General features: G+C 48.1%; 2 protein-coding genes across 3 annotated transcripts in view; one reads left to right on the top strand and one right to left on the bottom strand.

Annotated features, from left to right (window-relative positions):
• Nucleotides 1-130: 130 nt before the first annotated feature.
• tmem138 (transmembrane protein 138) lies at nucleotides 131-11,755 on the bottom strand. Of its 2 annotated transcripts, XM_066700373.1 has the most exons (5): nucleotides 11,474-11,599; nucleotides 2,653-3,292; nucleotides 1,932-2,103; nucleotides 1,061-1,136; nucleotides 131-940 (listed from the first exon to the last, which is right to left on the bottom strand). In XM_066700373.1, the coding sequence occupies exons 2-5, from the start codon at nucleotides 2,778-2,780 to the stop codon at nucleotides 828-830; spliced, it is 489 nt and encodes a 162-aa protein (XP_066556470.1). In that variant the 5' UTR covers nucleotides 2,781-3,292; nucleotides 11,474-11,599; the 3' UTR covers nucleotides 131-827. The 2 variants fall into 2 exon arrangements, with proteins under 2 accessions (XP_066556470.1, XP_066556471.1); XM_066700374.1 differs by lacking the exon at nucleotides 2,653-3,292 and having other exon boundaries at nucleotides 11,474-11,755.
• The window catches only part of cracr2b (calcium release activated channel regulator 2B), a 28,796-nt gene continuing 5,806 nt past the window's right edge, over nucleotides 2,988-25,977 (top strand). The window contains exons 1-16 of the mRNA XM_066702931.1: nucleotides 2,988-3,046; nucleotides 11,536-11,649; nucleotides 12,296-12,379; nucleotides 13,112-13,258; nucleotides 16,438-16,693; nucleotides 17,710-17,821; nucleotides 17,927-18,095; nucleotides 18,405-18,551; nucleotides 18,716-18,806; nucleotides 21,011-21,106; nucleotides 21,748-21,935; nucleotides 22,162-22,233; nucleotides 22,463-22,517; nucleotides 24,666-24,745; nucleotides 25,023-25,236; nucleotides 25,514-25,631. Of these exons, the coding sequence (XP_066559028.1) occupies nucleotides 2,988-3,046; nucleotides 11,536-11,649; nucleotides 12,296-12,379; nucleotides 13,112-13,258; nucleotides 16,438-16,693; nucleotides 17,710-17,821; nucleotides 17,927-18,095; nucleotides 18,405-18,551; nucleotides 18,716-18,806; nucleotides 21,011-21,106; nucleotides 21,748-21,935; nucleotides 22,162-22,233; nucleotides 22,463-22,517; nucleotides 24,666-24,745; nucleotides 25,023-25,236; nucleotides 25,514-25,631 (2,002 nt within the window). The remainder of the gene's footprint in view (nucleotides 3,047-11,535; nucleotides 11,650-12,295; nucleotides 12,380-13,111; nucleotides 13,259-16,437; nucleotides 16,694-17,709; nucleotides 17,822-17,926; nucleotides 18,096-18,404; nucleotides 18,552-18,715; nucleotides 18,807-21,010; nucleotides 21,107-21,747; nucleotides 21,936-22,161; nucleotides 22,234-22,462; nucleotides 22,518-24,665; nucleotides 24,746-25,022; nucleotides 25,237-25,513; nucleotides 25,632-25,977) is intronic.

Genomic DNA, 25,977 nt, shown 5'->3' on the forward strand with positions numbered 1-25,977 from the left:
TCAGAATAGACTCACTGTGTGTGTCCTGCGTGTGTGCGTGTCCAAGTCTGTTAGCATGCTTGGAAAGTGCGTATCCTTTGTGTGCATGTCAGAGTCCGTGTGTTAACATGCTGACGGACACACACCGCGCCGCTCTCCACAGGCTTTATTGATTGCATGTACACGACATACACAGCACATATATAAAAAAAACACAGTAAATACAGGTGTTCATAACGCACCCCCCACCATAAACGCAACAACGGGGACTACATACTCACACACACACAACCCCCCCCCCCCCGACAGTTCTAATCACTGTTCCCCTGTAAAATAATTGTAAAAAAAAAAAAATTGGACTACAATCACAGTTGAGTTCTTGGGGTGTGGCCGGGTCCGGTCCAGTCCGCTGGGTCAGTCTCAGTGCGCAGGCGCTGCACAGGGCTCAGGGCCTGCAGAGTCTGTTAGCCGCACAGTCTCCAGGCCGCCGCAAGCCTCTGTCTCACACTGGAGCCCTGCCCATCCGAGCGCATAGAGACGCCGTGCGCGTGCGTGTGCGTGTGTCACCGTCCATCTGTGTCTGGCGTAAACTGACGGACACTTCCTGAAACAGGGACACAAATGCAGACGGGGACGGGGACAAAACCGCCCTGTTGCAGTGCAGTTGGGGGGGGGGCTGGAATTTCCCGCTGGTCCAGATCCCACTAAAGGAGAGCCCCCCAATCCATCCCGACCGTGAAGACGCTGCCCCCCCAGAGATCAAGGGCATAGCCATTAGTTCTGCCTCAATTTCCAGGGTTTCCCTTGCAGCTCCCTCTCTCTCCTCTGTGCCGACTCCCTCCCCCTCCTCACTGCCGCGCTCGAGCAAAGGCGTTACGCAGCCAGACGGAGTCCTCGTAGAGCCGGGGGTCGCCCAGGAACTCCGCCATGCGCTTATACAGGTAATAATACAGCACAGCCCCTACACAGACACACGGACACGGTTAACACAGCACCGCGCTGGACAGATACAGTTAACACAGCACTGCGCTGGACAGATACAGTTAACACAGCACTGCGCTGGACAGACACACGGACTCACCCAGTCTCTGAAACACAAACAGGGCCTGCAGGCCGTCTGTCCACACGAAGCGATTGGAGTCCAGCCAGCGCAGGTTCTGCACAGAGAGGCAGACGGACATCAATACACAGACCGGAGAGATGGCTGAACACACAAACACACTAAACACTATCTTTCTCTCTCTCACACACTACACACACACTAAACGTGCTCTCACACACACACTACACACACTAAACGTGCTCTCTCTCACACACACACTAAACACCATCTCACACACACTAAACATGCTCTCTTTCTCACACACACACTAAACTCTCACTCACACACTACACACTAAACGTGCTCTCTCACACACACAACACAATCTCACACACACAATACACACACTAAACGTGCTCTCACACACACACACACACACACTAAATGTGCTCTCTCTCACACACACACACTACACAATAAACACTATCACACACACACACTAAACGTGCTCTCTCACACACACACACACTAAACGTGCTCTCTCTCGCACACACACACTAAACGTGCTCTCTCACACACACACACTATCACACACACACACACTAAACGTGCTCTCTCTCGCACACACACACTAAACGTGCTCTCTCTCACACACTAAACACTATCTCTCAAATTCAAATTCAAAGAAGCTTTATTGGCATGACTTTCACAGCAGTATACCCAATATAACCAATTACATCAGTTTTTTTAACTTTTTTTTTATCATAAGTGAAAGGAATTAATTGATAAGAATACACGAGAAACTGGGGAAATGGGGAGGTACGGATTAGTTTAAACATTTGTCATACAGGGAGAGATGGTAATGATGATATACTCTCACACACTACACTCTCTCACACGGGCGCAGTACCAGGATCCAGCAGTGGAGGGCGATGCTGAGTGGCAGGTAGAGCGCTGCGCTCAACAGCAGGGGGTAGCAGCGCTGCAGCAGCAGGGACAGCAGCCCCACCTGGAACACGAAGGTGTTGAACAGCATGAGCAGCACGATGATCACATTGAACAGGATCCCGATGTCCTGAACACTGAGGGGGAGGGAGGGAGAGGGGGAGGAGGAGGAGAGAGAGAGAGGGACATTAATGTGGATTGATTATAGCTCTCCCACCAGCTCTCCCTCTCTCCACTTAGCAGCTCAGAGGTCAAGGGGATTAGAAACAGTAATACTGCGGCTCAGCCCTCACTGACAACACACACACACACTGACCACACACAGACACACACACACTGACCACACAGAGAGAGACACACACACACACACACTCACACACTGACCACAGAGACACACACACTGACCACACAGAGACACACACACACACACACACTGACCACACAGAGACACACACACACACACTGACCACACAGAGACTCACACACACACACACACACACTGACCACACAGAGACACACACACACACACACTGACCACACAGAGAGACACACACACACACACACACACACACTCACACACTGACCACTCACACATACTGCACCTACTGTCCAGCCCTCCTTCCCTTTCCATCTCCCTCCTCCTCTCCTCCCCTCCCTCACTCCTCCGCTCCCTCCCTCTCACTCACACGAAGAGCACCAGCTGAATGACGGGCGCAGCTCGGAGCAGCTCGCTGAAGGTGTTCACAAACAGGTCGTATCCCAGCAGGCTGAGCTGCACCAGCAGTACCAGCGAGTAGTTGCTGGTCTGCAGCATTGCTGGGCCGGGCCGGGCCTCGCCTCCAGAACCCACAAACCTGCTGCCAGGACCAGTGCCAGGGCACGGGCTCACACCTCCCTCCAGCCCAGTTGGATTCCAGTCCAGAAACACACTCCAGAAAACAGGTCCAGTCAAGCCCAATGTGGTGAGGTCCGGTGCGGTGGGGAGTCAGGCCCAGCAGTGTGTCAGGGGGAGGTCCGCTCCATGGTGCTGAGAGGCGGGCAGAACCCGTCCAGGCCCAAGGACTATGGGAGCCAGGTCAGGTATCTCGCTCTGGGAGTGGAGGCAGCGGGACACTGTGTGTGTGAGTGTGGAGTCTCTTCACTGGAAGCAGGTTCAGACAGCCTCAGTCACTGAGTGTGTGTGTGTAAGAGTGTGTGTGTGAGTGAGACGGAGAGTGTGTGTGAGTGTGAGACAGAGAGGGGGAGAGGGTGTATCAGTGTGTGAGGTTGTGAGGGCGGGGTGTCTCCTCAGGCAGGCAGCGCTGTGATGAACCCCAGGCTTCGATCCTGCAAACACAACACACAATCAGGGGGAGGCATGGTAACACCACGAGCTCTGAATGGCAAAGGTGTGGACAAACACAGTGTGTGTGTTATATACAGAGTGTGTTATACAGTGTGTGTTATACACAGTGTGTGTGTTATACAGTGTGTGTGTTTGTGTTGTACTGTGTGTGTGTTATATACAGTGTGTGTGAGTTATGTAAAGAGTGTGTGTGTGTGTGTTATATACAGTGTGTGAGTGTGTTATACACAGTGTGTGTTATACAGTGTGTGTGTTATATACAATGTGTGTGTGTGTGTGTTATATACGGTGTGTGTATTATATACAGAGTGTGTGTGTGTGTTATACAGTGTGTGTTATACAGTGTGTGTGTGTTATAAACAGACTGTGTGTGTTATACACAGTGTGTGTGTTATACACTGTGTTATACACAGTGTGTTATACAGTGTGTTATACACAGTGTGTGTTATACAGTGTGTGTGTGTGTGTGTTATATACGGTGTGTGTATTATATACAGAGTGTGTGTGTGTGTGTTATACAGTGTGTGTTATACAGTGTGTGTGTGTTATAAACAGACTGTGTGTTATACACAGGGTGTGTTATATATAGTGTGTGTATTATATACAGAGTGTGTGTTATATAATGAGTGTGTGTTATACAGTGTGTGTGTTATATACAGTGTGTGTGTGTCTTATATACAGAGAGTGTATGCGTTATATACAGTGTGTATATATACAGTGTGTGAGTGTGTGTGTTATATACGGTGTGTGTGTTATAATAGTGTGAGTTATATACAGTGTGTGTGTTATATAAAGAGTGTGTGTGTTATATACAATGTGTGTGAGTTATATACAGTGTGAGTTATATACAGAGTGTGTTATACAGTGTGTGTGTGTTATATACAGTGTGTGAGTGTTTTATCCAGAGTGTGTTATATACAGGGTGTGTGTTATATACAGAGTGTGTGTTATATATACAGTGTGTGTTATGCAGGCTGCTGAGCTGGGGGATTACTGTTTAATTTGAGAGAGTGCTGTGTCTTGTTACAGTCTCAGTGCTAATCTCCACACACACACACACACACACACACACAGACTGACACAGTGAGACACACCGACACGCACACACACTGTCCGATACACAGCTGGCCTCTCCAGATTTGCCTTGGCCTGGACAGAGGGCCGTGACAGGTGAGGACAAGCAGCAGCACGGACTGGGAACTGACACCCTTTACATTGTCTGGCACAAAAAACCTGTCTGCACACCCTGCCCGCCCCAATCATGCCAATAAAGCTCATTTGAATTTAAATTGAGAGAGAGAGTGCGGAGAGAGAAAGAAGGGAGAGAGAGGGAAGAGGAACGGGTGGCACAACACTAAAGGGGTAGAGTCAGAGGGTGCAGTTTGCCTGATTCCTGGTGCTGGGGGCCGGGCGAGCCAGGTCGGGCCGGGTCGGGCAGTGTGCAGCTGCTCCAGGTGGTTATTTAACAGTACTGTCCCATGATGTCATGGCAGCAGGGTATTTATAGAGTCCAGGGAATTAGAGCGTCTCTCACACCCTCACTCAAACACACCTACTCCACTAATAATGACCACAATGGTCCGGCCTCACACCTGACACTTCAGACAGCCAGGTCGAGCTCAGGGGTTGCAAGGTGTGGTCAGAGTTTCTCTGCGTTAGTAACCGCTATCGTGATGGGTGTGGTTTCAGTAGTCCTGGCAATTCTGTACACAGAGACCAGAGTCACAGAGAGACAGAGACACACAGTCACAGAGACACACAGTCACAGAGAGACACAGAGACACACAGTTACAGAGAGACAGAGACACAGTCACAGAGAGACACAGTCACAGAGAGACACAGAGAGACACAGTCACAGAGAGACAGAGACACACAGTCACAGAGAGACAGAGACACACAGTCACAGAGAGACACAGAGAGACACACACAGTCACAGAGAGACAGAGACACACAGTCACAGAGAGAGAGAGACACAGAGACACACAGTCACAGAGAGAGAGAGACACAGTCACACAGAGACACAGAGAGAGACACACACAGTCACAGAGAGAGACAGAGACAGAGACACAGAGAGAGACCTGGGCCTGTATAGCATTAATGGCAGGATTAGAGGGGACTCTTTAGGAAGGTTCACTTACAGCTCAGCTCTTGGTAACAGTCTAGTGGATTATGCCATCACAGACCTGGACCCCTCCTCTATAAATGCCTTCACTGTCAGGCCACAAACCCCTCTGTCAGACCACAATGACATCACTGTGTACATAAAAAGCAGATCAGCCCAGTAAGCTGTACTCTAAAGCACACATACAGATGGGCTCCAAACAGCACAGAACAATACAGAGAAGCCATTTACTCTCACAAGGTCTAATATACTCCTTCCAAACCAAACATTATCCGACTGATAAAAAAAGGCAACTTGGCAATCAAAGACATCAATTTGATTTTTGAAAAAACCTGTACAAAAGCAAAATTAAAACCAATTAACACAAGAAATAATTAGATCAAGAAAAACAAAGAGCAGTGGTTTGATGATGAGTGGAAAGCTGTGCGAAAGAAATTAAGACAGCTGTCAAATCAAAAACACCATCAGCTAAACAAAACTAACCTGCGCCTGCACTACTGCACAACACTAAAACACTATAAACACTCTAAAAAACAAAAAAGACCAACATATTCAAAAGAAACTCCAACAAATTGAAGAATCTATCGACCAAAACCACTTCTGGCAAACCCTAAAAAATATAAATCCAACACCAAAACAAGAATTAGTAATCCAAGATGCACACATATGGAAAAACTACTTAGAAAGATTATATACAAAAATTACCAACAGAACAACAAACTACAAAACAAGAACACATTAAACAAAAATTACATAACTTGGAATCATCAATAAAGGACAACCAAGACCCCCTCGACACCCCAATCACATTGCAGGAATGAAAAGAGAAACTCCAGGCCCTCAAACCCAGGAAAGCCTGCAGCCCAGACAGCATCTGTACTGAGATGCTGAAACACAGCAGCCCTCAGCTGCAGGAGGCGCTGCTCAAACTCTTCAACGTAGGACTGAAAGCTGGGTGTTTTCCTGAGATCTGGAATCAAGGACTAATTACCCCCTTCTTTAGGAGTGGAGACAAATTTGACCCCAATAATTACAGAGGCATCTGAAGGTGTTCTGTAGTATCATCAACGCCCGAATACTAGCCTTCCTTACCGAACACAGTGCCTTGAGTAAGAGCCAGATTGGATTTCTCCCAAACCACCGCACGTCTGACCATATTTACACCCTACACACACCAATTGACAAACACGTTCACCAAAAAAATAAAGGAAAAATATTTGCTTGTTTTATTGATTTCAGAAAAGCATTTGAATCAATTTGGCATGAAAGACTTTTCCTTGAACTTCTGGAAAGTGGTGTAGGGGGTAAAGTCTACAACATAATTAAATCAATGTACACACAGAACAAGTGCGCTGTTAAAATTGGTAACAAAAGGACAGAGTTCTTCACTCAGGGGTGTGGGGTGCGGCAGGGCTGCAGTCGGAGCCCAGCACTGTTCAACATCTACATCAACGAGTTGGCCACAGTGTTGGAGCAGTCTGATGCCCCGGCCTCGCTCTCCACGACACAGAAATTAAATTCCTGCTCTACGCAGATGACCTGGTGCTGCTGTCGCCCACTGAACATGGGCTTCAGCAGAGCCTGGCTCTGTTGGAGCAGCACTGTCAGACCTGGGCCCTGGCAGTTAATCTGGACAAAACCAAAGTCATGATCTTCCAAAAGAAACCCAGATCTCAGGCAAACAGGTACCGCTTCAGTGTAGGAAACACGCCCCTAGAGCACAGCACTACATACACATACCTGGGTCTGACCATCAGTGCGTCAGGGAGCTTTAACCTGGCAGTGAAGGCACTAAAGGAAAAAGCACAAAGGGCATTCTGTGCTATCAAGAGGAGATTCTATGACATAAATCCCCCAATTAAAATCTGGCTAAAAATATTCAAAAGCATTATCCAACCAATTGCCCTCAATGGTAGTGAAATCTGGGGTCTGCTCACAGAGCAGGAGAACACAAAATGGGACAATCACCCAGCAGAAGTCCTGCATGCAGAATTCTGTAAATCAGTACTCCAGGTGCACAGAAACACCCCAGACAATGCATGCAGGGCGGAATTAGGCCGCTACCCACTGCAGATCCAAATTTAAAAAAGAGCACTAAAATACTGGGTTCACTTAAAACAGTAACCCAGATTCATACCACTACAAGGCCCTTCAAAGCCAAGAGCTCAGCTCACTAAGGAGTCCCCTCAGCCAACTAGTCCTGAAGCTCACCGCACTGAGCCACACGGACATCAGTCAGCTTCAGGACAGCACTGCATGAACACGACCGAGCAGAGCCAAGCACATCACAGAGCACATGACAAACTCCTGTGTGGAACATTGGAATGATGAAACCAAAACACAAAACAAGATGGAGCGCTATCGGGCCTAAACAGAAAATACATCCCGGCACAATACCTAACCGAGCGAATCCTGACCAAGTACAGGCTCAGGGACCACAGCCTGGCCACAGAGACGGGCCGACACAGGCAGAGCTGGCTGGCCAGGGAGAACAGGATCTGTGGTCACTGTGAGACAAGAGAGGTCGAGACAGAGATGCACTTTCTCCTGACCTGTGAAAATACTCCCAAACACAGGACAATTTTATTAATAAAATCACTGTCTCCATCCCTCAAGTCCCCAAAATGACTAACACAGAAAAACTGTCGGTCGTGCTGGGAGAGGGATACACAGCCCCACTGGCTGCCCAATATGTGTCCACCTGTCACAGCCTGAGGGACAGCGCATGACACCAGCCTGAGGGACAGTGTCCAGTGTATAGACACCATGCCTGCTTGAGGGAGGGGGGGGAGAGAACCTGTTCTGTTTGCATTGGTGTTGTATGAGGGTGGAGGGTGGGGGGTGATATATAAATATATGTATTTCCTGTATTGTTTAAATATTGTTACATTGTTGGTTACATATTTATTTTTTTGTTTTTTATTATTATTTATTTTCTTATTTTCTGATAATGCTTTGGCAATACTTATGTATAACTGTCATGCCAATAACGCAATTTGAATTTGAATTTGACAGTCACACAGAGACACACAGTCACAGAGAGAGACAGAGATACAGAGAGACACAGAGACACACAGTCACAGAGAGAGACAGTCACACAGAGACACAGAGATACAGACAGAGACACAGTCACAGAGAGACAGAGATACAGAGAGAGACACAGTCACAGAGACACAGTCACAGAGAGACACACAGACACACAGTCACAGAGACACACAGTCACACAGAGACACAGTAACACAGAGACACACAGTCACAGAGAGACACAGAGATACAGACGGAGACACACAGTCACAGTCACAGAGAGACATAGAGAGAGACAGTCACAGAGACACACAGTCACACAGAGACACACAGTCACACAGAGACACAGAGACACACAGTCACAGAGAGACACAGAGAGAGACACACAGTCACAGAGAGAGACAGTCACACAGAGACACACAGTCACAGAGAGACACAGTGATACAGAGAGAGACACACAGTCACAGAGACACACAGTCAGAGAGAGACAGTCACACAGAGACACACAGTCACACAGAGACACAGAGATACAGACAGAGACACAGTCACAGAGAGACACAGAGATACAGAGAGAGACACACAGTCATAGAGACACAGTCACAGAGAGACATAGAGAGAGACACACAGTCACAGAGAGACACACAGTCACACAGAGACACGGAGAGACACAGAGATACAGAGAGAGACAGAGATACAGAGAGAGACACACAGTCAGAGACACAGTCACAGAGAGACACAGAGAGAGAGACACACAGTCACAGAGAGAGACAGTCACACAGAGACACACAGTCACACAGAGACACAGAGAGAGAGAGACACACAGTCACAGAGACACAGTCACAGAGAGACACAGAGACACACAGTCACAGAGAGACACAGAGAGAGAGACGCACAGTCACAGAGACACAGTCACACAGAGACACGGAGAGACACAGAGATACAGAGAGAGACACACAGTCAGAGACACAGTCACAGAGAGACACAGAGACACACAGTCACAGAGAGAGACAGTCACACAGAGACACAGAGAGAGACACACAGTCACAGAGAGACACAGAGATACAGAGAGAGACACAGTCACAGAGAGACATAGAGAGAGACACACAGTCACAGTCACACAGAGACACACAGTCACAGAGAGAGACAGTCACACAGAGAGACAGAGATACAGAGAGAGACACACAGTCACAGAGACACAGAGACACAGTCACAGAGAGACACAGAGACGCACAGTCACAGAGAGAGACACACAGTCATAGAGACACAGTCACAGAGAGACATAGAGAGAGACACACAGTCACAGAGAGACACACAGTCACAGAGACACGGAGAGACACAGAGATACAGAGAGAGACACACAGTCAGAGACACAGTCACAGAGAGACACAGAGAGAGAGACACACAGTCACAGAGAGAGACAGTCACACAGAGACACACAGTCACACAGAGACACAGTCACAGAGAGAGACAGTCACACAGAGACACACAGTCACACAGAGACACAAAGATACAGACAGAGACACAGTCACAGAGAGACACAGAGAGAGACACACAGTCAGAGACACAGTCACAGAGAGACACAGAGAGAGAGACACACAGTCACAGAGAGAGACAGTCACACAGAGACACACAGTCACACAGAGACACACAGTCACACAGAGAGACAGTCACACAGAGACACAGAGATACAGAGAGAGACACACAGTCACAGAGAGACACAGAGACGCACAGTCACAGAGAGAGACAGTCACACAGAGACACACAGTCACACAGAGACACAGAGATACAGACAGAGACACAGTCACAGAGAGACACAGAGATACAGAGAGAGACACACAGTCATAGAGACACAGTCACAGAGAGACATAGAGAGAGACACACAGTCACAGAGAGACACACAGTCACAGAGACACACAGTCACACAGAGACACGGAGAGACACAGAGATACAGAGAGAGACACACAGTCAGAGACACAGTCACAGAGAGACACAGAGAGAGAGACACACAGTCACAGAGAGAGACAGTCACACAGAGAGACACAGTGATACAGAGAGAGACACACAGTCACAGAGACACACAGTCACAGAGAGAGACAGTCACACAGAGACACACAGTCACACAGAGACACAAAGATACAGACAGAGACACAGTCACAGAGAGACACAGAGAGAGACACACAGTCATAGAGACACAGTCACAGAGAGACATAGAGAGAGACACACAGTCACAGAGAGACACACAGTCACAGAGACACGGAGAGACACAGAGATACAGAGAGAGACACACAGTCAGAGACACAGTCACAGAGAGACACAGAGAGAGAGACACACAGTCACAGAGAGAGACAGTCACACAGAGACACAGTCACACAGAGACACAGTCACACAGAGAGACAGTCACACAGAGAGACAGAGATACAGAGAGAGACACACAGTCACAGAGACACAGAGACACAGTCAGAGAGACACAGAGACGCACAGTCACAGAGAGAGACAGTCACACAGAGACACACAGTCACACAGAGACACAGAGATACAGACAGAGACACAGTCACAGAGAGAGACAGTCACACAGAGACACAGAGATACAGACAGAGACACACAGTCACAGAGAGAGACAGTCACAGAGACACAGAGAGAGAGACACACAGTCACAGAGAGAAACAGTCACACAGGGCGCCACAACCCCCGGGAGCATTTCTGTTGCTCTTCTCAGACCCCCTTCCGTAGCGCCACCGGACAACCAGTAGTACTTACTACCAGTATACCACTGAGAACAACACAATCCCGGTGCTGCCAGGTAGTACAGTACACGGATATTACATACACGCTACTACAGCCACTGCCGACAACGCGTACGGGAGAGAGAGAGAGAGAGAGAGAGAGAGTGAGGGAGAGGGAGCCGCTAAGCCTCTCATTGTGACACGCCGACACCGCCGGCCTCTGACTGCGGCACCCGAGGCGCTGTAGGTTTCTGCCCGGCCCCTGGCCCCCCGTGTCGGCCCCGGTGCTTCACCGCTCGGTATCCGCTCGCTGTCCAGTCCGCAGCTCTGTGTCCGCTCCGCTCGGTGTCCGCAGCTCGGTGTCCGCTCCGCTCGGTGTGCGCAGCTCGGTGTCCGCAGCTCGGTTTCCGCTCCGCTCCGCTCCGCTCGGTGTGCGCAGCTCGGTGTGCGCAGCTCGGTTTCCGCTCCGGTCCGGTCGGTGCTCGAGTCGCCTCTCCGTCTCCCATGGAAACGCGCCGAGCGCACTGCCGTATTCCGCCCGAGAGAGGCGCACTACCGTATTCCACCCGACACACACACTGTACACACATACACACACACACACATTGTATACACACACAGTGTACACGCATACACACACTGCAATCACACACACAGTATACACACATGGACACACACAATGTATACACACACATAGGAAATAAATAATAAGATTGTGTGTGGCAGGACTCTTTCCAGACGTGTTATTGTTGTGGTTGTGTGCAGATGAATATGAGTGATAGTTTGTAACTGACCATATAATGGACAAGGCCCCAAGCGTAATTAAGACTTTTTTTAAACTCATTTATATTTTGCAAATAAGGAATATATAGACAAATTGCACATGAATTGTCATAGGGGCTAAAACATGTCGTGCGGGGCCCTAGAGCAGAGGTTCCTGGCCGGGGGCCCCGCAAGAGCGAAGCATTTCAACATGGCACTTCAAAATGAATACTTACACCCCCCCTTGCGAGCACACTGCCGCAGCAACAGCGCTATGATATCACAGTAAGTACCGGTGCGAGCCTATATTCTGGTGTATACGGTAATGACTATGAAACGTGATCTCTCTACAGCGGAGAGCTGCCCGTCCGCAGCGCCCCTGGCGGCGTGGAGGACCGAGCGAGCGACGCAGGGCGGAGACACGGGCGCCTGGGGAGGCGAGAGGGAGTTTACTGTGTGTCTGAGAGAGAGAGAGAGAGAGAGAGAGAGAGACAGAGAGAGAGAGAGAGAGAGAGTCTGCAATTATTAGCTCACTAATCTAGGATGTAGGACTTAACTGTAGTAACTATTTTTTCAACTTGTAATTTGTACTGTTTTGATCTGTAATTCTAGACTGTATTGCACTTTTATAATGCTCGTATGTTTTATAAGTCGCCCTGGATAAGGGTGCCTAATAATAAATAAATAAATAATAATGTGTGTGTGTGTGTGTGTGTGTGTGTGTGAGAGAGAGAGAGAGAGAGAGAGAGAGAGAGAGAGAGTAGTGTGTTTGTGTGTGTGAGTGTATTTTTGTATATTTCTAATTGTAAAGTTCCATAGAAAGAGTCCTAACAATTATTATTATTATTATTATTATTATTATTATTATTATTATTATTATTATTATTATTATTTTCTGGATCTGATATTCTCTCTGCAAAACACATTAACATTAACAGGGATTATATGCAGTCTATATTGATAGATCATTAGTTTATTTGCATTTTGTTCTGGAAAGTCTGTGGGCGTCTGTTTAATATATTGAAGTATATTTTACAAAACAAGTGAGACAGTAACGCTTCATTTACACAGCGGGGGGGATGTGTACTCTACTGGACACAGAGAGAGAGAGGGAGGAAGGGAGGAGAGGAGGGTAAAGTTTCAACACCTCATACACACCTACTGCACAGAGGGAGGGAGAGAGGGAGAGAGTACACACAGCAGTCCCGCATCGTGGGAGGAGAGCGCGGCGGGCCGGCAGCCAGGTGGGCGGCAGGTACAGTGCAGGACCGGGAGCTGCACCTGTTTGTTAGCGGAGACACCGCCGACACGGACAGGTGAGTGACCGGGCTGACACGGAGCTCTCTGTCTGTCTGTCTCTCTCTCTCTCTGTACGTGTGTGTGTTTATTTCCACACATGGCGCTATTCGAGGAATTCAGAGTCGCATATGGTACCGCCGGCGACGCCAGACAGGCATGTCAAGCGCGCAGTCGCTGGTCTCTGCTCTGCTGTGTCACTGCAGGCGCGATTATTGTGATCATGATGATTATATGTATTATTGGAGCCAGTGGTGTGTCCTGGTGGAGAGAGAGACCCGTGTCGTTTGTGTGTCACTGTGGTGTGTGAGGTACAAGCCTGGGGACAGTGCGGTGATGTGTCATTAAACACGCTGTTAATATTTGCTGTGCTGGCTGTAAATCAAACATTACAAGTCACTGTGTTGTGAATGGACACACACACACTGTACCCGCTATATAATGTGTGGAGGGCAGTGCAGTGGAAATGACATTGTAGCGCTAGTACAGTGCAATAGAGTGAACTGCACAATTATACAGTACAGTGCAGTATTATATGGTGAATCAGTACTCAAACTGTGCAGTATTACAGTACAGCAATTCTATAGCGCAGTATTGTACAGTACAATATTACACAGCACAGTATTATACAGTACAAAATTGCACAGTATTATACAGTAAAGTACAGTAATTCTACAGCACAGTATTGTACATTACAGTAGTTTGACAGAGCAGTATTACAGCTCAGCACTGCTGGAGGGTCAGAGTGGGCCACAGTGTCTCCAGTCCCTCAGTCCGCTCGTTAACCAGCTCGTTAAAGCCCTGAGGGATCTCTGCCCTGTAAAACCACCAGGTGGAACTAAGTAATCAGCCAAGCGAGCTTGTTAATCACCTGTACCTGGGGGGGTCTTACACTGTCACTGCCTGTCAGTCACTGAGCTCAACCAGCTCTCTACTGGAGAGAGAGAGCAGGCAGGGGGAGAAGAGGGGAGAGGATGGGAGGTGGAGAATGATGGGGTTAGACAGAGGAGAGCAGAGTGGGGACTGGGAAGAGGGAGAAGGGAAGTGTGGGGATAAGGAGGAAAAGAAAGACAAGAAGAGTGGAGAGTCTCTCTCTTTTTCTCTCTCCTTCCCTCCCTCCCAGTTCCAACAGTTTAATCCAGGGAGTGACTGTAACTCTGTGGCCACAACACACCCTGCCTCTCTCTCTCTTCCTTCTCTCTCTTTCTGGGTTAAATATTGACAATGTTTTCAGCCTGGCTGCCTGACTATAACAGACTGACCACTCTGTGCACCCAGAAAAGAGAGAGAGAGAGAGAGAATGATCGAGACGTGATGCCTGCATGGCAGGGCCTGTACCGCCCCTGGCTGAGAGGGCTGGTGGCCTGCACTCACAAGAACCTGTTTCATTGTTTCAGTGATTGGTCCGTCACCCGGGTGGGTAACGGGTTTCCACTTGGTTTTGAACACAGCTGGTCATAGTTTTGGATTGCAGCGTGGTAACAAATACAGAGAGCAAAGCGAGTTAATCAACTTTCTAATTGGTCAAGGAAGACCGGCTCTTTATAATTGTTTACAAACGCAGTGGAGACAAGAGGCAGCGCTGACGCAGCGGGAGTCCAGCTGCAGGGGGACTGTGCTACAGTGCGCTGTGCGGCATCGGCTCGCTCCAGGCAGTGGGCAGTGAGGGGGTAGAGTAGAGGTATGAGCTGGGGGGTGGAGGAGTGTGAGGGGGGGATTGGTATATAATCAAACATTTGTGTTTTGTTGGATCAGTGTCTCACTCTCTTATAAGTTAATAAAGTATATTTAAAAGTCAAAAGGTCACTCTCTCTTGCTTCCTTCTCTCTCTTTCTGAGTTAAATATTGACAATGTTTTCAACCTGGCTGCCTGGCTACAGTAGACTGACCACTCTGTGCACCCAGAAGAGAGAAAGAGAGAGAGAGAGAGAGAGAGAGAGAGATTGGTTCTATATTACAAAATACTTTAAAAAACAAACAAGCAAAAAAACAAAATAAACTATCATTCAAAATCTGTTTCTCAGCAAATCAAGAAGGGAGAATATCCCCCGGGTCAAGGCTGCCCTGCGTTCAATTTAAAGTGTCTTGGAATTCGACTTTTTTTTTTCTACGGAGACAGAAGTGTGTGTTCATCTGTTCGCTCTCTGTGCCCCCTCCTCTTCCCTCTCCCTCAGCCCTCTGTCTCTCAATCTCTCTCTTTCTCTCCTTCTACCACTTTCTCTCTCTCTCTCTCTCTATTCAAATTCAGTTTTCTCTCTAGTTTCCATGACCAAAGTAACCCAGTGAAACCACCATAGACCAACAACTACCTTCTTCAAGTCTCTCTCTCTCTCACCCCCTCTTCCCTTTCCTTTCCTTGGAGTGCCTTGTCTCCATTCTCTTTCCTCCTCACCTCTCTCTCTCTCCCCATCTCTATCTAAGTCTCCATCTCTCTGTAAACGCTCCGATCACACGGCTGTCACAATGCAAATTTCTTTAAAGGCTGTATTTGCATTGTTCTTGCTCTCTTGCTCACTCTCCCTCTCTCTCTCTCTCTCTCTCTTTTTTGGGAAATGAAATAATGTAATAAAGGTGTTTAAAAGTCAGTCTTTTTCTCTGTTTCCTTCTTCCTACTTCCTCTCTCTCCCTCTCTCCTTCTTCTCTCTGTGTTTGTTGACTACCTCACAAGACATTATCCTCTTATATCACAGTCACATCCTGGAACAGAGAGCGAGCAAGCGAGAGAGAGAGTGTGTGTGTGTGTGTGTGTGAGAGAGAGAGTGTGACTGTCCTGTATTTCTCTGTTTACTCAGCTCCTACAGTATCTACAGCACTGTACACATCCTGGAGTGAGCTGTACTACACTGACCCCATCCCCCCCCCCACACACACACTGCCCCTTACTCTGTCAGTGTGCTGCAACTGCTCAGTACATTGTGTTTAGTAGAGTGCAGTGTGTTCAGTACAGTGTGTTCAGTAGAGTACAGTGTGTTCAGTACAGTCTGTTTAGTAGAGTGCAGTGTGTTCAGTACAGGGTTGTCAGTGCTGTTGTTTCCCAGTTTCTACAAAACCAGATTTTCTCAACAGTTGCAGTGAGCCAGAAAATAACAAGCACAACATTTTCACTTCCTCTGTGTGTGTGAGTGAGTGTGTCTCTGTACAATCGTATTAAGACTCTCCCTTTCTCTCTCTCTCTCTTTCTCTCTCCCTCTCTCCCCAGGCGGATGGCTCAGTGGCTGTCCGGGGGGGAGGAGTTGGTGGGGGAGGGTGAGGGGCATGGGGGGTGCACCCCCAGGTTCCAGGGCCTGCGGAGCCCCAGGCCGGGCCGAGGCAGGGGGCTCGTGGCATTGGGCAGCCCCAGGGAGAGGGCCCTGTGGGCGGGCGGGCGGAAGCAGGAGACGCTGGAGAAAGCCCGAGAGCTGTTCCAGCTGTGTGACAAGGAGGAGAAGGGCTTCATCACCAAGAGGGACATGCAGGTGAGGGGGTGGGGAGTACTAGACTCTGGGATAGTTAGCAAACTTGTCAAATTTGCAGATGATACTAAAATAGGTGGCTCAGCAGATACAATCTCGGCAGCACAGGCTATTCAAAGGGACTTAGATAATATTCAGTTGTGGGCCGACACCTGGCAGATGAAATTCAATGTGGACAAGTGCAAGGTATTACACGCAGGTAACAAAAATGTCCACTATAATTACACTATGGGAGGAATAGAACTAGATGAAGTAACGCATGAGAAAGACCTAGGAGTCTATGTGGACTCCTCACTTTCTCCATCCAAACAATGTGGGGAAGCAATAAAAAAGGCAAACACAATGCTAGGGCATATTGTCAAAAGTGTAGAATAAGGGCAGTGATGTTCAGACTGTACAATGCACTAGTTAGAGCTCATCTGGATACTGTGGACAGTTCTGGGCTCCACACTTCAAGAAAGATATCGCTGCTCTAGAGGCAGTTCAGAGGAGAGCAACCCGACTTATTCCAGGTCTGAAGGGAATGTCCTACTGAGAGACTGAGGAACTGAACCTCTTCACCCTGGAACAGAGCAGACTACGTGGGGACTTGATCCAAGTCTTCAAAATCATGAAAGGCATCGACCACATCAAACCAGAGGAGCTTTTCCAGATCAGCAGGGACACTCGCACCCGGGGACACAAATGGAAATTGGGCTTCAAGGCATTCAAGACAGAAAACAGGAGACACTTCTTCACACAGAGAGGCGTCACAATCTGAACAAACTACCCAGCGATGTGGCTGAAGAGACAATTTGGGAACATTCAAAAACAGACTGGATAGGATCCTTGGATCACTGAGTTATTAAAGGACACCAAACGAGCACGATGGGGCGAATGGCCTGCTATTGATTGGACTCTTTCTTATGTTCTTATGTTCTAGTGGGGGCGTAGGGGGACTATGTGTGTGTGTGAGAGAGAATGTGAGTGTTTGTGAGTGTGAGTGTGAGTGTGTATTAACGCCTCTCTTGCTCTGTCAGAGGCTGCAGAGTGAGCTCCCTCTGTCCCCAGAGCAGCTGGAGTCGGTGTTCAACAGTCTGGACCGAGACGCCAACGGATACCTGACCCCTCTGGAGTTCAGCATGGGGCTGGGTCAGTGTCTCACTCACTCTCACTCTCTCTCACTCTCTCTCTCACCCCTCTGGAGTTCAGCATGGTGCTGGGTCAGTGTCTCACTCTTTCTCTCTCTGTCCACAGGTCAGTTCCTGGGCGTGGATACGGGGGGGCTGTGTGAGGGTGGGGTTAGGGAGGAGGCGGGGTCAGAATGGGGAGGTGCGCCTGCCGAGACCCCCGTGACCCCTGACCCTGCAGAACTGAAGCTCTCCCAGATTCTGAAGGAGCTGGGGGGGGGCAGCATATTCAAGAAGTGAGTCTGTGTGTATGTCTGTCTGTGTGTGTGTGTGCATGTGTGTGTGTGTGTGTGTGCGTTTGTGCGTTTGTGTATGTGTGTGTGTGTTTATTGAAACAACAACAGCAGATTACAATGTGTGTGTATTGCATATATATGGCTTATATATTGTATATGTGGTATATGTAACACACAAATATCACACACTACCTATATATATATATGTTTTTGTATTGTAAATATTTGTATTGTATGTGTGTTATATATATATATATATATTATGTGTGTATTGTATATTGTATGCATTGTGAGTGTGTTATGTTCCAGTGAGGCGGGGCTCCAATCTCTGTGGGCGGGGCTGAGGGAGGAGCGGCCGGAGCTGCTCATTGGTTTACAGGAGCTACTGAGCCGAGTCTCCGCCCACATTCTGGACCTGCGCCGAGAGAAAGACAGTCTGGAGAGCGCGCTCAGACGGTCAGAACCCCGCACTCACTGTAACACTGTAGCACTTGCACACTCTCTTCCTATGTCAGTTTAACACTGTAACACTCTCTCACAGTAACACTAACACTCTCTGACTGTTACACTGTAACACTCTCACTGTAACATTTATTTCTCCCTCCCTCTCTCTCTCTCAGGCGGGAGTGTGACCATGAGCAGGAGGTTCACTCTCTGTATGAGGAGATGGAGAATCAGATCAGAGAGGAGAGGGAGAAACGGCAGAGCCAGGTGCTGTGACATCAATGTGACATCACTGTAATAACACTGTAATGGCATTGAGAGCTACATTCCAGCCAGTTGCATAAAACAATTTAGAAGCCTTAAGAACTTAAGGGTTCAATTGAGTTCCCTTAAAGCCTTTTTATAATGGCTGCATTTCTACACATTGACAGTGAAGATGAGGCTGAGCTTCAAACAAGGGTGTCAGAGAGAAAAAATCCCATGGATACACGGGATGAGGATGAAAAACTAATGAACTAAAAACTAAAGACTACAAAAATGATGAACAACTACCAGTTTGACAGACGTTATATATTTCAAATACAGCTCTGAAAAAAATTAAGAGACCACTGCAAAATTATCAGTTTCTCTGGTTTTACTGTTTATGGGTATGTGTTTGGGTAAAATGAACATTTTTGTTTTATTCTATAAACTGCTGACAACATTTCTCCCAAATTCCAAATATTGTCATTTAGAGCATTTATTTGCAGAAAATGACAACTGGTAAAAATAACAAAAAAAGATGCAGTGTTGTCAGACCTCAAATAATGCAAAGAAAATAATACTAAGGTTTTAACTTGGGAAGAGTTCAGAAATCAATATTTGGTGGAATAACCCTGATTTTCAATCACAGCTGTCATGCGTCTTGTCATGCTCTCCACCAGTCTTTCACATTGATGTTAGGAGACTATGTCACTCCTGGCGCACAAATTCAAGCAGCTCGGCTTTGTTTGGTGGCTTGTGACCATCCATCTTCCTCTTGATCACATTCCAGAGGTTTTCCATGGGGTTCAGGTCTGGAGATTGGTCTGGCCATGACAGGGTCTTGATCTGGTGGTCCTCCATGCTCACCTTGATTGACCTGGCTGTGTAAAGCAACCTGACGCTCACTGTATTCCTCTGCCAGTAAAGCCAGAATTGAACCCTTCTTTTCCTCACTCTTTTCCTCATTCTTCCTTTCAAACTCTTTTGGCATGGTCAATAGTAATTTTTTGATTCCAATTACTTTTGAGGTACTACTAGCACTGTTTTTGCCATCCAGCTGGTCCTATTGCAAGAGGATAGTGACGACCACAGCAGTGGTTTTTATACTTTTCCTCGTTAAATAAGATTTGGTTCAGGTGATCACCTAATCAGTACCTCATTCAGTAGAATGAGCTGTGCCTGTGTTGGAATTCAGCAGACTGGAATGGAATCACTGCCATATATGTAGAGATGCTGATTTAAGAATAATTTGCAGTGGTCTCTTATTTTTTTCCAGAGCTGTATCTGAGATGCTGGAATGGGAATTAGAAGCACAAACTGCATTTAATTGTAATCTGTTAAATATCCAACCTTTCAAAATAAAGCAATAATGATGTCGCGGGGTGTGAACTCTGGAGCTGTGTTGCTGGAGTCAATGGGGGAAATCTGAAAAGTCATGGAAATCATTAAAAATAACATTTTATGCTCGTTCGATGGCCCCATCACCCAATTTTCCCCAAAGATCCATCGGTTTGTAGTCATAGAAAGTGTATTTCACCACTCAGAACTGTCGCTATTATTGTACTTGACTATTTTATTCAGGGGGCTGCCGTGTAGGCTGAGCAGAGTGCGGACTGTGCACGCACGGTCTACACTTCCCTACACTGCGCTTGCTCAGTTCGCACGGCATGTTTCTCGATCTGATTTCTGGTACATGAGCTGGACATGAGAAACTCACTGCACTACAGATAAAATAACCTGAGAAATTATGGATGCTTGGTGCAGTTCCCCTTTAACTATAAATGTATGAATATGGCAGCACAACATGCATGTGTGTGTAGGACAGGGAACTAGGCATTCCTTCTTTTTTGTTCAAAATATTCTTAACTGCATGTAGACTGTTAGACTAGACATTAATTAATGGACACCCAAATATTAAAATGCAGGTTTTAAATATTAACAAAACCAAAAGTATAACATAGTTAAGAAATAACCATCTGTTTTTAAAATGAAAACTAATGGGGGAATTCACTGAGGTTGTTTAATGCAGCCAGGCACTGGGCTGGAGAGACAGTTCAGTGCTGTGTGTGAAGCTGTACACTTGGTACGTCCAGCCAGTAGAGCAAAGTGTTGTGCTTGTGCTGTAGGAGGCGCTGTGCTGGCCGTCTGGACTCTGTGTGTTTGGGTTGCTTGCTTAGTTGAGTAACATCTGGGTAATTGGTTAATTGTGCTATTGACTTCCCTGGCAGGACTCTGTGCGCCACAGCGACCGCAGCCAGCAGCTGGAGAGAGAACTGAGGAGACGAGAGCAAGAGCTGGAGAGCATAGCGGCCAGACAGAGAGAGGTACAGACAGAGAGAGAGTGTAAACATCTCATGCCAATAAAGTTGGTTTTGAAGTTGAATTTGAATTTGAGAGGAGGGAGAGAGGTACAGACAGAGAGAGAGGAGGGGAGAGAGAGGTACAGACAGTGAGAGAGGAGGGGAAAGAGGTACAGACAGAGAGAGAGACGGGAAAGAGGTACAGACAGAGAGAGAGGAGGGGAAAGAGGTACAGACAGTGAGAGAGGAGGGGAAAGAGGTACAGACAGAGAGAGAGACGGGAAAGAGGTACAGACAGAGAGAGAGGAGGGGAAAGAGGTACAGACAGAGAGAGAGGTGTGGGGGAGTGAGAAGGAGATAGAAAGAGGGGGAAGAGGAGAAGGAAGGGGAGAGGTGAGAGGGAAGAGGGGAGGGAAGATGGGAGGGGGGAAGGGAAAGGTGACGGGAGAGGAGAGGGGGAGAAGAGAGGGAAAGGGAGAAGGGGAGAGGATAGGGAAGAAAAGAGGAGGCCAGGAGAGGAGAAGAGTAGAGGGAAGAGGAGAGGGGGAGAGGATAGGGAAGAGAAGAGAAGAGAAGGCCAGGAGAGAAGAAGAGGAGAGGAGAGGGAAGAGGAGAGGGGGAGAGAATGTTTATTATATATGTATCCTCCCCCCGCCCCCCCGCAGCTGGAGAGCGAGGTGCATGCCCTGAGTGCACAGCAGGCCGACATGCGTGTGCAGAACGAACGCCTGCGTGTGCTCAACACGGAGCTGCGGGAACAGCTGGAATGGAGCCGGTGCGAGCTGGAGAGAGCACAGAGTCTGATCCACAGTACAGAGCAGCACACCCTGCAGCAACACAGGGAGAAGGAGAGGTACACACACACTACACACACACTACATGCACTTCAAACACACTACTCACACACTACACACCCACTACACACACTACACGCACACACTACACAAACTCCTATGGATGGCATGTAGGAGAAAATAAATCTAAGGCACAGGCCTCATGGTGCCTCCCCTCCAGGCAGTGTAGTTGTTACAGCAGCAAGATGTAACAACTGTGTGTATCTGTGGGTCTCTCCGCTGCAGGGATGTGTTGAAGGTGTCTAAGAACATGCAGAGGGAGAAGGAGAGTCTGATGAGACAGCTGGAACTGCTCAGGTAGTCTGTCTGTCTGTCTGTCTGTCTGTAGTATGACAGTGCAGTAGAGCAGTGCTGGTCAGTGTGTCTGTACTGAGTGTTCAGTAATCAGTGGTGTAGTACAGACCCTGATTGAGCAACACCGGCTGACTCCCAGTTCATTCTCCTTCCCTCCATCCCTCCCTCTTCCTTTCTTTTTCTCTCCATCCCTACCTCTCTCTCCCCCTCCCCCTCCCTCTTTCTCTCTCAGGGAGATGAACAGGAAGCTTAAAGACGAGAAGGATGTCCGTCAGGCTCAGCAGTCGGTTAGTTTCAGACAGAGGCTCCTATTGTCTCCACCCCTTTATGCAAGCCTCCCGTGTGGACACACCCACCCCAACTGGACACACCCTGTGTACCCCTGTTAGTCCTGCCCCCAAACCTCCTCACCCACTTCCGCATGCTGCCCGTACTGTACAGGACTCAACTGGTTTGTACTGTTCTGTGTTACACTGGGCTGGGCTGTACTGGGCTGTGCTGGTCTATAGTGGTCTGTGGTACCCTGTACTGGTCTCTGCTAATCTTTACTGGTCATTACAGTTGTGGTGGTGTGTACTGGTGAACAGTGTACTGGACTGTACTGCTCTGTAATGGTGAGGGCTGGTCTCTACTGGTCTGTCCGGGTTTGAACTACTCTGTATTGGTGTGAACTGATTGGCTCGGGACCAGTGGAAGATGCGTTATTGTGAATCAGACGCTGCTGTCTGTTGCTTGTGTGTTTCTGTATACTCCACTGGGCTGGACTGGTCTGTGCATCTCTTTCATATATGTATATATTTGTGTGTCGTGTGTCCTGTGTATTTTGTGTGTGTGTAACTTATGGGGGCTGCCCAGGGTGGCTCGAGGGCAGCTGGGATTGGAGGATCCCGGTTGTGCTTCCTCACCCTCCCCATGTGTGTGTTGGGGCGGGAGACGTGGTGACGATCTGAGATGCAGTAACACAATGGGAGGTTTAAAAATTAAAGGGAGAAAGAAAATAATTGGCGATTCAAAATTTATTTAAGAAACTAATCTCAGGCTTGCTATGATCATTTCAAACTGACAGAGTGTGTGCTTGTGTGCGTGGATAGTGCGTCAATGTATCAGATTGTATGTGTCAGTGACTTAGTGTCTTAGTGTGTGTAGGAGCCAGAGTATAGGAGTGTACGTGTGTGTATTAGGGTGTCAGTGTGTATTAACGTATTCATGTGTTTGAATACACATATAAGTGTGTATGTATTAGGGGCAGTGTTTTGTGTCTTTGCTCCCCTGTGTGGTTGTGCAGTATTGTGCAGTGCAGTGGCACTCAGGGTCAGTATCTGTGTGCTCTGTGTTGGAACAATGCTGAATAAAACAGTGTCCGTACAAATGTGTGTGTGTCTCACATTGTGTTTATTGTGTGTGGATCGCAGTGTAAGTGTGTGTGTGGGGGGGGCTCACAGTGTATTTATTGTGTGTGTGTGTGTGTGTGTGTGTGTGTCTCATAGTGTGTTTATTGTGCGTGTGTATCCTGGTGAGGGTGTGCTGTGCCTTGCTGTGTTTTGTTGTGTTGTGTTTGTGGAGATGATTTTTTGAAGAAGCACTCTCAGACTAACTGCAGCAGAGGAAGAGGACAGACCATGGGCCAACAATCCTCCAACGAAGCAAACCAACCAACAATCTACTGACCAACCACAGCAAAACCAAGGGCCAACAACCATCAATGCGTCCACTGACAGACCATTGCCCAACCGACAACCTATTGTCCTGCAGCTACTGACCAGCTGACACTGAACAACAATCAACCAAAAACCAAACAATAAAGCACTGCCACATATCAGACCATTGACCAAGAGGCAACAGGCCAGATGTTAACATATCAACAATCCACTGACTATCAACCAACCAACTACCAACCAATGGCTAATAACTGACCACTTCGCCAGCCAGTGACCACACACAACCAACTCAACACCCAACGCACAACCAACAACCAGCCAACCAACTGCCATCTGTTTGTTTTTTAAACTACTGCTGTTACTAACTAAATATTGATGTTTATGCATGTCTCCCTCTCCCTCTCTCTCTTTCTCTCTCTCCCTCTGTCTGTGTGTATCTCTCCCTCCCTCCCTTTCTCTCTTTCTCTCTCCCTCTGTCTCTGTGCATCTCTGTCTCAGACTCAGTGCAGTCTTAATGTACCACAGTGACCAGTCAGCATGCATTAGGTCCTCCCCAGCATCCCACTCTCCCCGTCTGTCCCTCTGTCTCCCTTTTCCCCTCTCTCTCTCATTTAAGAGCTTCTGTACTGTAGTATGCAGTCACTGCCTGAATGCCCCCTCCACTCTGTCTGTTTAAGTGCATTGATCAGTGTCTATACTAACCTGTGCCAATCACTGTTTCCTCCCTCCCTCCCTCCCTCCCTGCTTCTCTCTGCCCCTTGTTCTTCTTCTCTCCAGGCTATTCACCCCACTAAGCCCCTGTTGAAGAAGGGCTCAGTGATTGGCAACTACCTGCTGGAGGACAAGCCAATCAAACGGTCAGACGTCAGTCTCTCCGCTCTCTCATTGGACGCTGGTTTGGGCTGGGGTGGGACTTGGTGCTGGAGTGTTTTTTATTTTTGCAGAGGGGCTTTGTGGGACGAAAGGGGGATTAAGAATGGGGGGAGAAGGAGATGGAGGAGATTGTAGAGAGAGATGGGGGAAAGGGGTATAGGGAAGAAGAGAGGTCAATTCTAGCAATGTCTGGAAAACACTTAAAAATGAATAAGTAACTTTTCTCTGTCTCCCTCCTTCCGGTTTCATATTTTTGAACAGACAGTTGAATTCTCTAGATCTGACCAGTCAGGCCTCTGAGGAAGTGACCTCGGAGCCCAACAGGAAGAAGTATGCGTCCAATGAGAGAGGAGATGACGGCGACGGACAGCCGGACGAAGGCGAACAGAAGCTTCGACAGGAAGGGGCGGGGACTGAACAGGAAGAGGACGTGGGAGTGAAGGGTTCACCGAGAGGTCAGCCTGAGGGGACCAAAGTGAGTTGATGATCAAACATTAAATCAAATGTATTATGCATATATAAATTAATTATGAATATATTAATTGATTGTATCTGATTGGCATGTTTTCTATCTAACCCCCTCTCCCTGCCTCCCTACACTCTTCCTCCCCCTCTCTCTTCAATCTCCCACTGCCCTCACCCCCTCACTTTCTCTTTCTCTCTCATCCACTCCACTCTCTCTCACTACGTCTGTCTCTCCCTCCCCGTTGTGCACTCCTCTCTCCCTGCTCCCTCCCCCTCCCCCATGGCAGGGTGCTCCTCAGCGGGTGTTCAAGGTGGTGTTCCTGGGCAGCTCTGGCGTGGGGAAGAGCTCCATCATCCAGAGATACTGCAGCAGCTCCTTCAACCCCCACACAAGCGCCACTGTGGGTGAGGCTCCCTCTGTCTGTGTCACTCTCTCACTCACTCACTCTCTCACTCTCTGTCTCACTGTGTGACTCTCCCACTCCCTGTGTCATAAGAACATAAGAACATAAGCAAGTTTACAAACGAGAGGAGGCCTACAATCTTGTTCCTTATACTCCTGGCATTGAGGTCACTCTCCCTTTCTCTCACTGTGTCACTCTCTCACTGTCACTCTCTCACGCAATGCGGCACTCTCACTGCATCACTCTCACTCTCTCTCTGCGTCACGCTCACTCTCTCACAGTGTTAAGGTGCGTTCACACTGCCCGCTCGCTAGCGCGACAGAGCGACTTGCTGCCATTCATTTCCA

The sequence above is a fragment of the Amia ocellicauda genome, chromosome 4 (assembly GCF_036373705.1).
Source record: "Amia ocellicauda isolate fAmiCal2 chromosome 4, fAmiCal2.hap1, whole genome shotgun sequence".
Taxonomy (NCBI): Eukaryota; Metazoa; Chordata; class Actinopteri; order Amiiformes; family Amiidae; genus Amia; species Amia ocellicauda.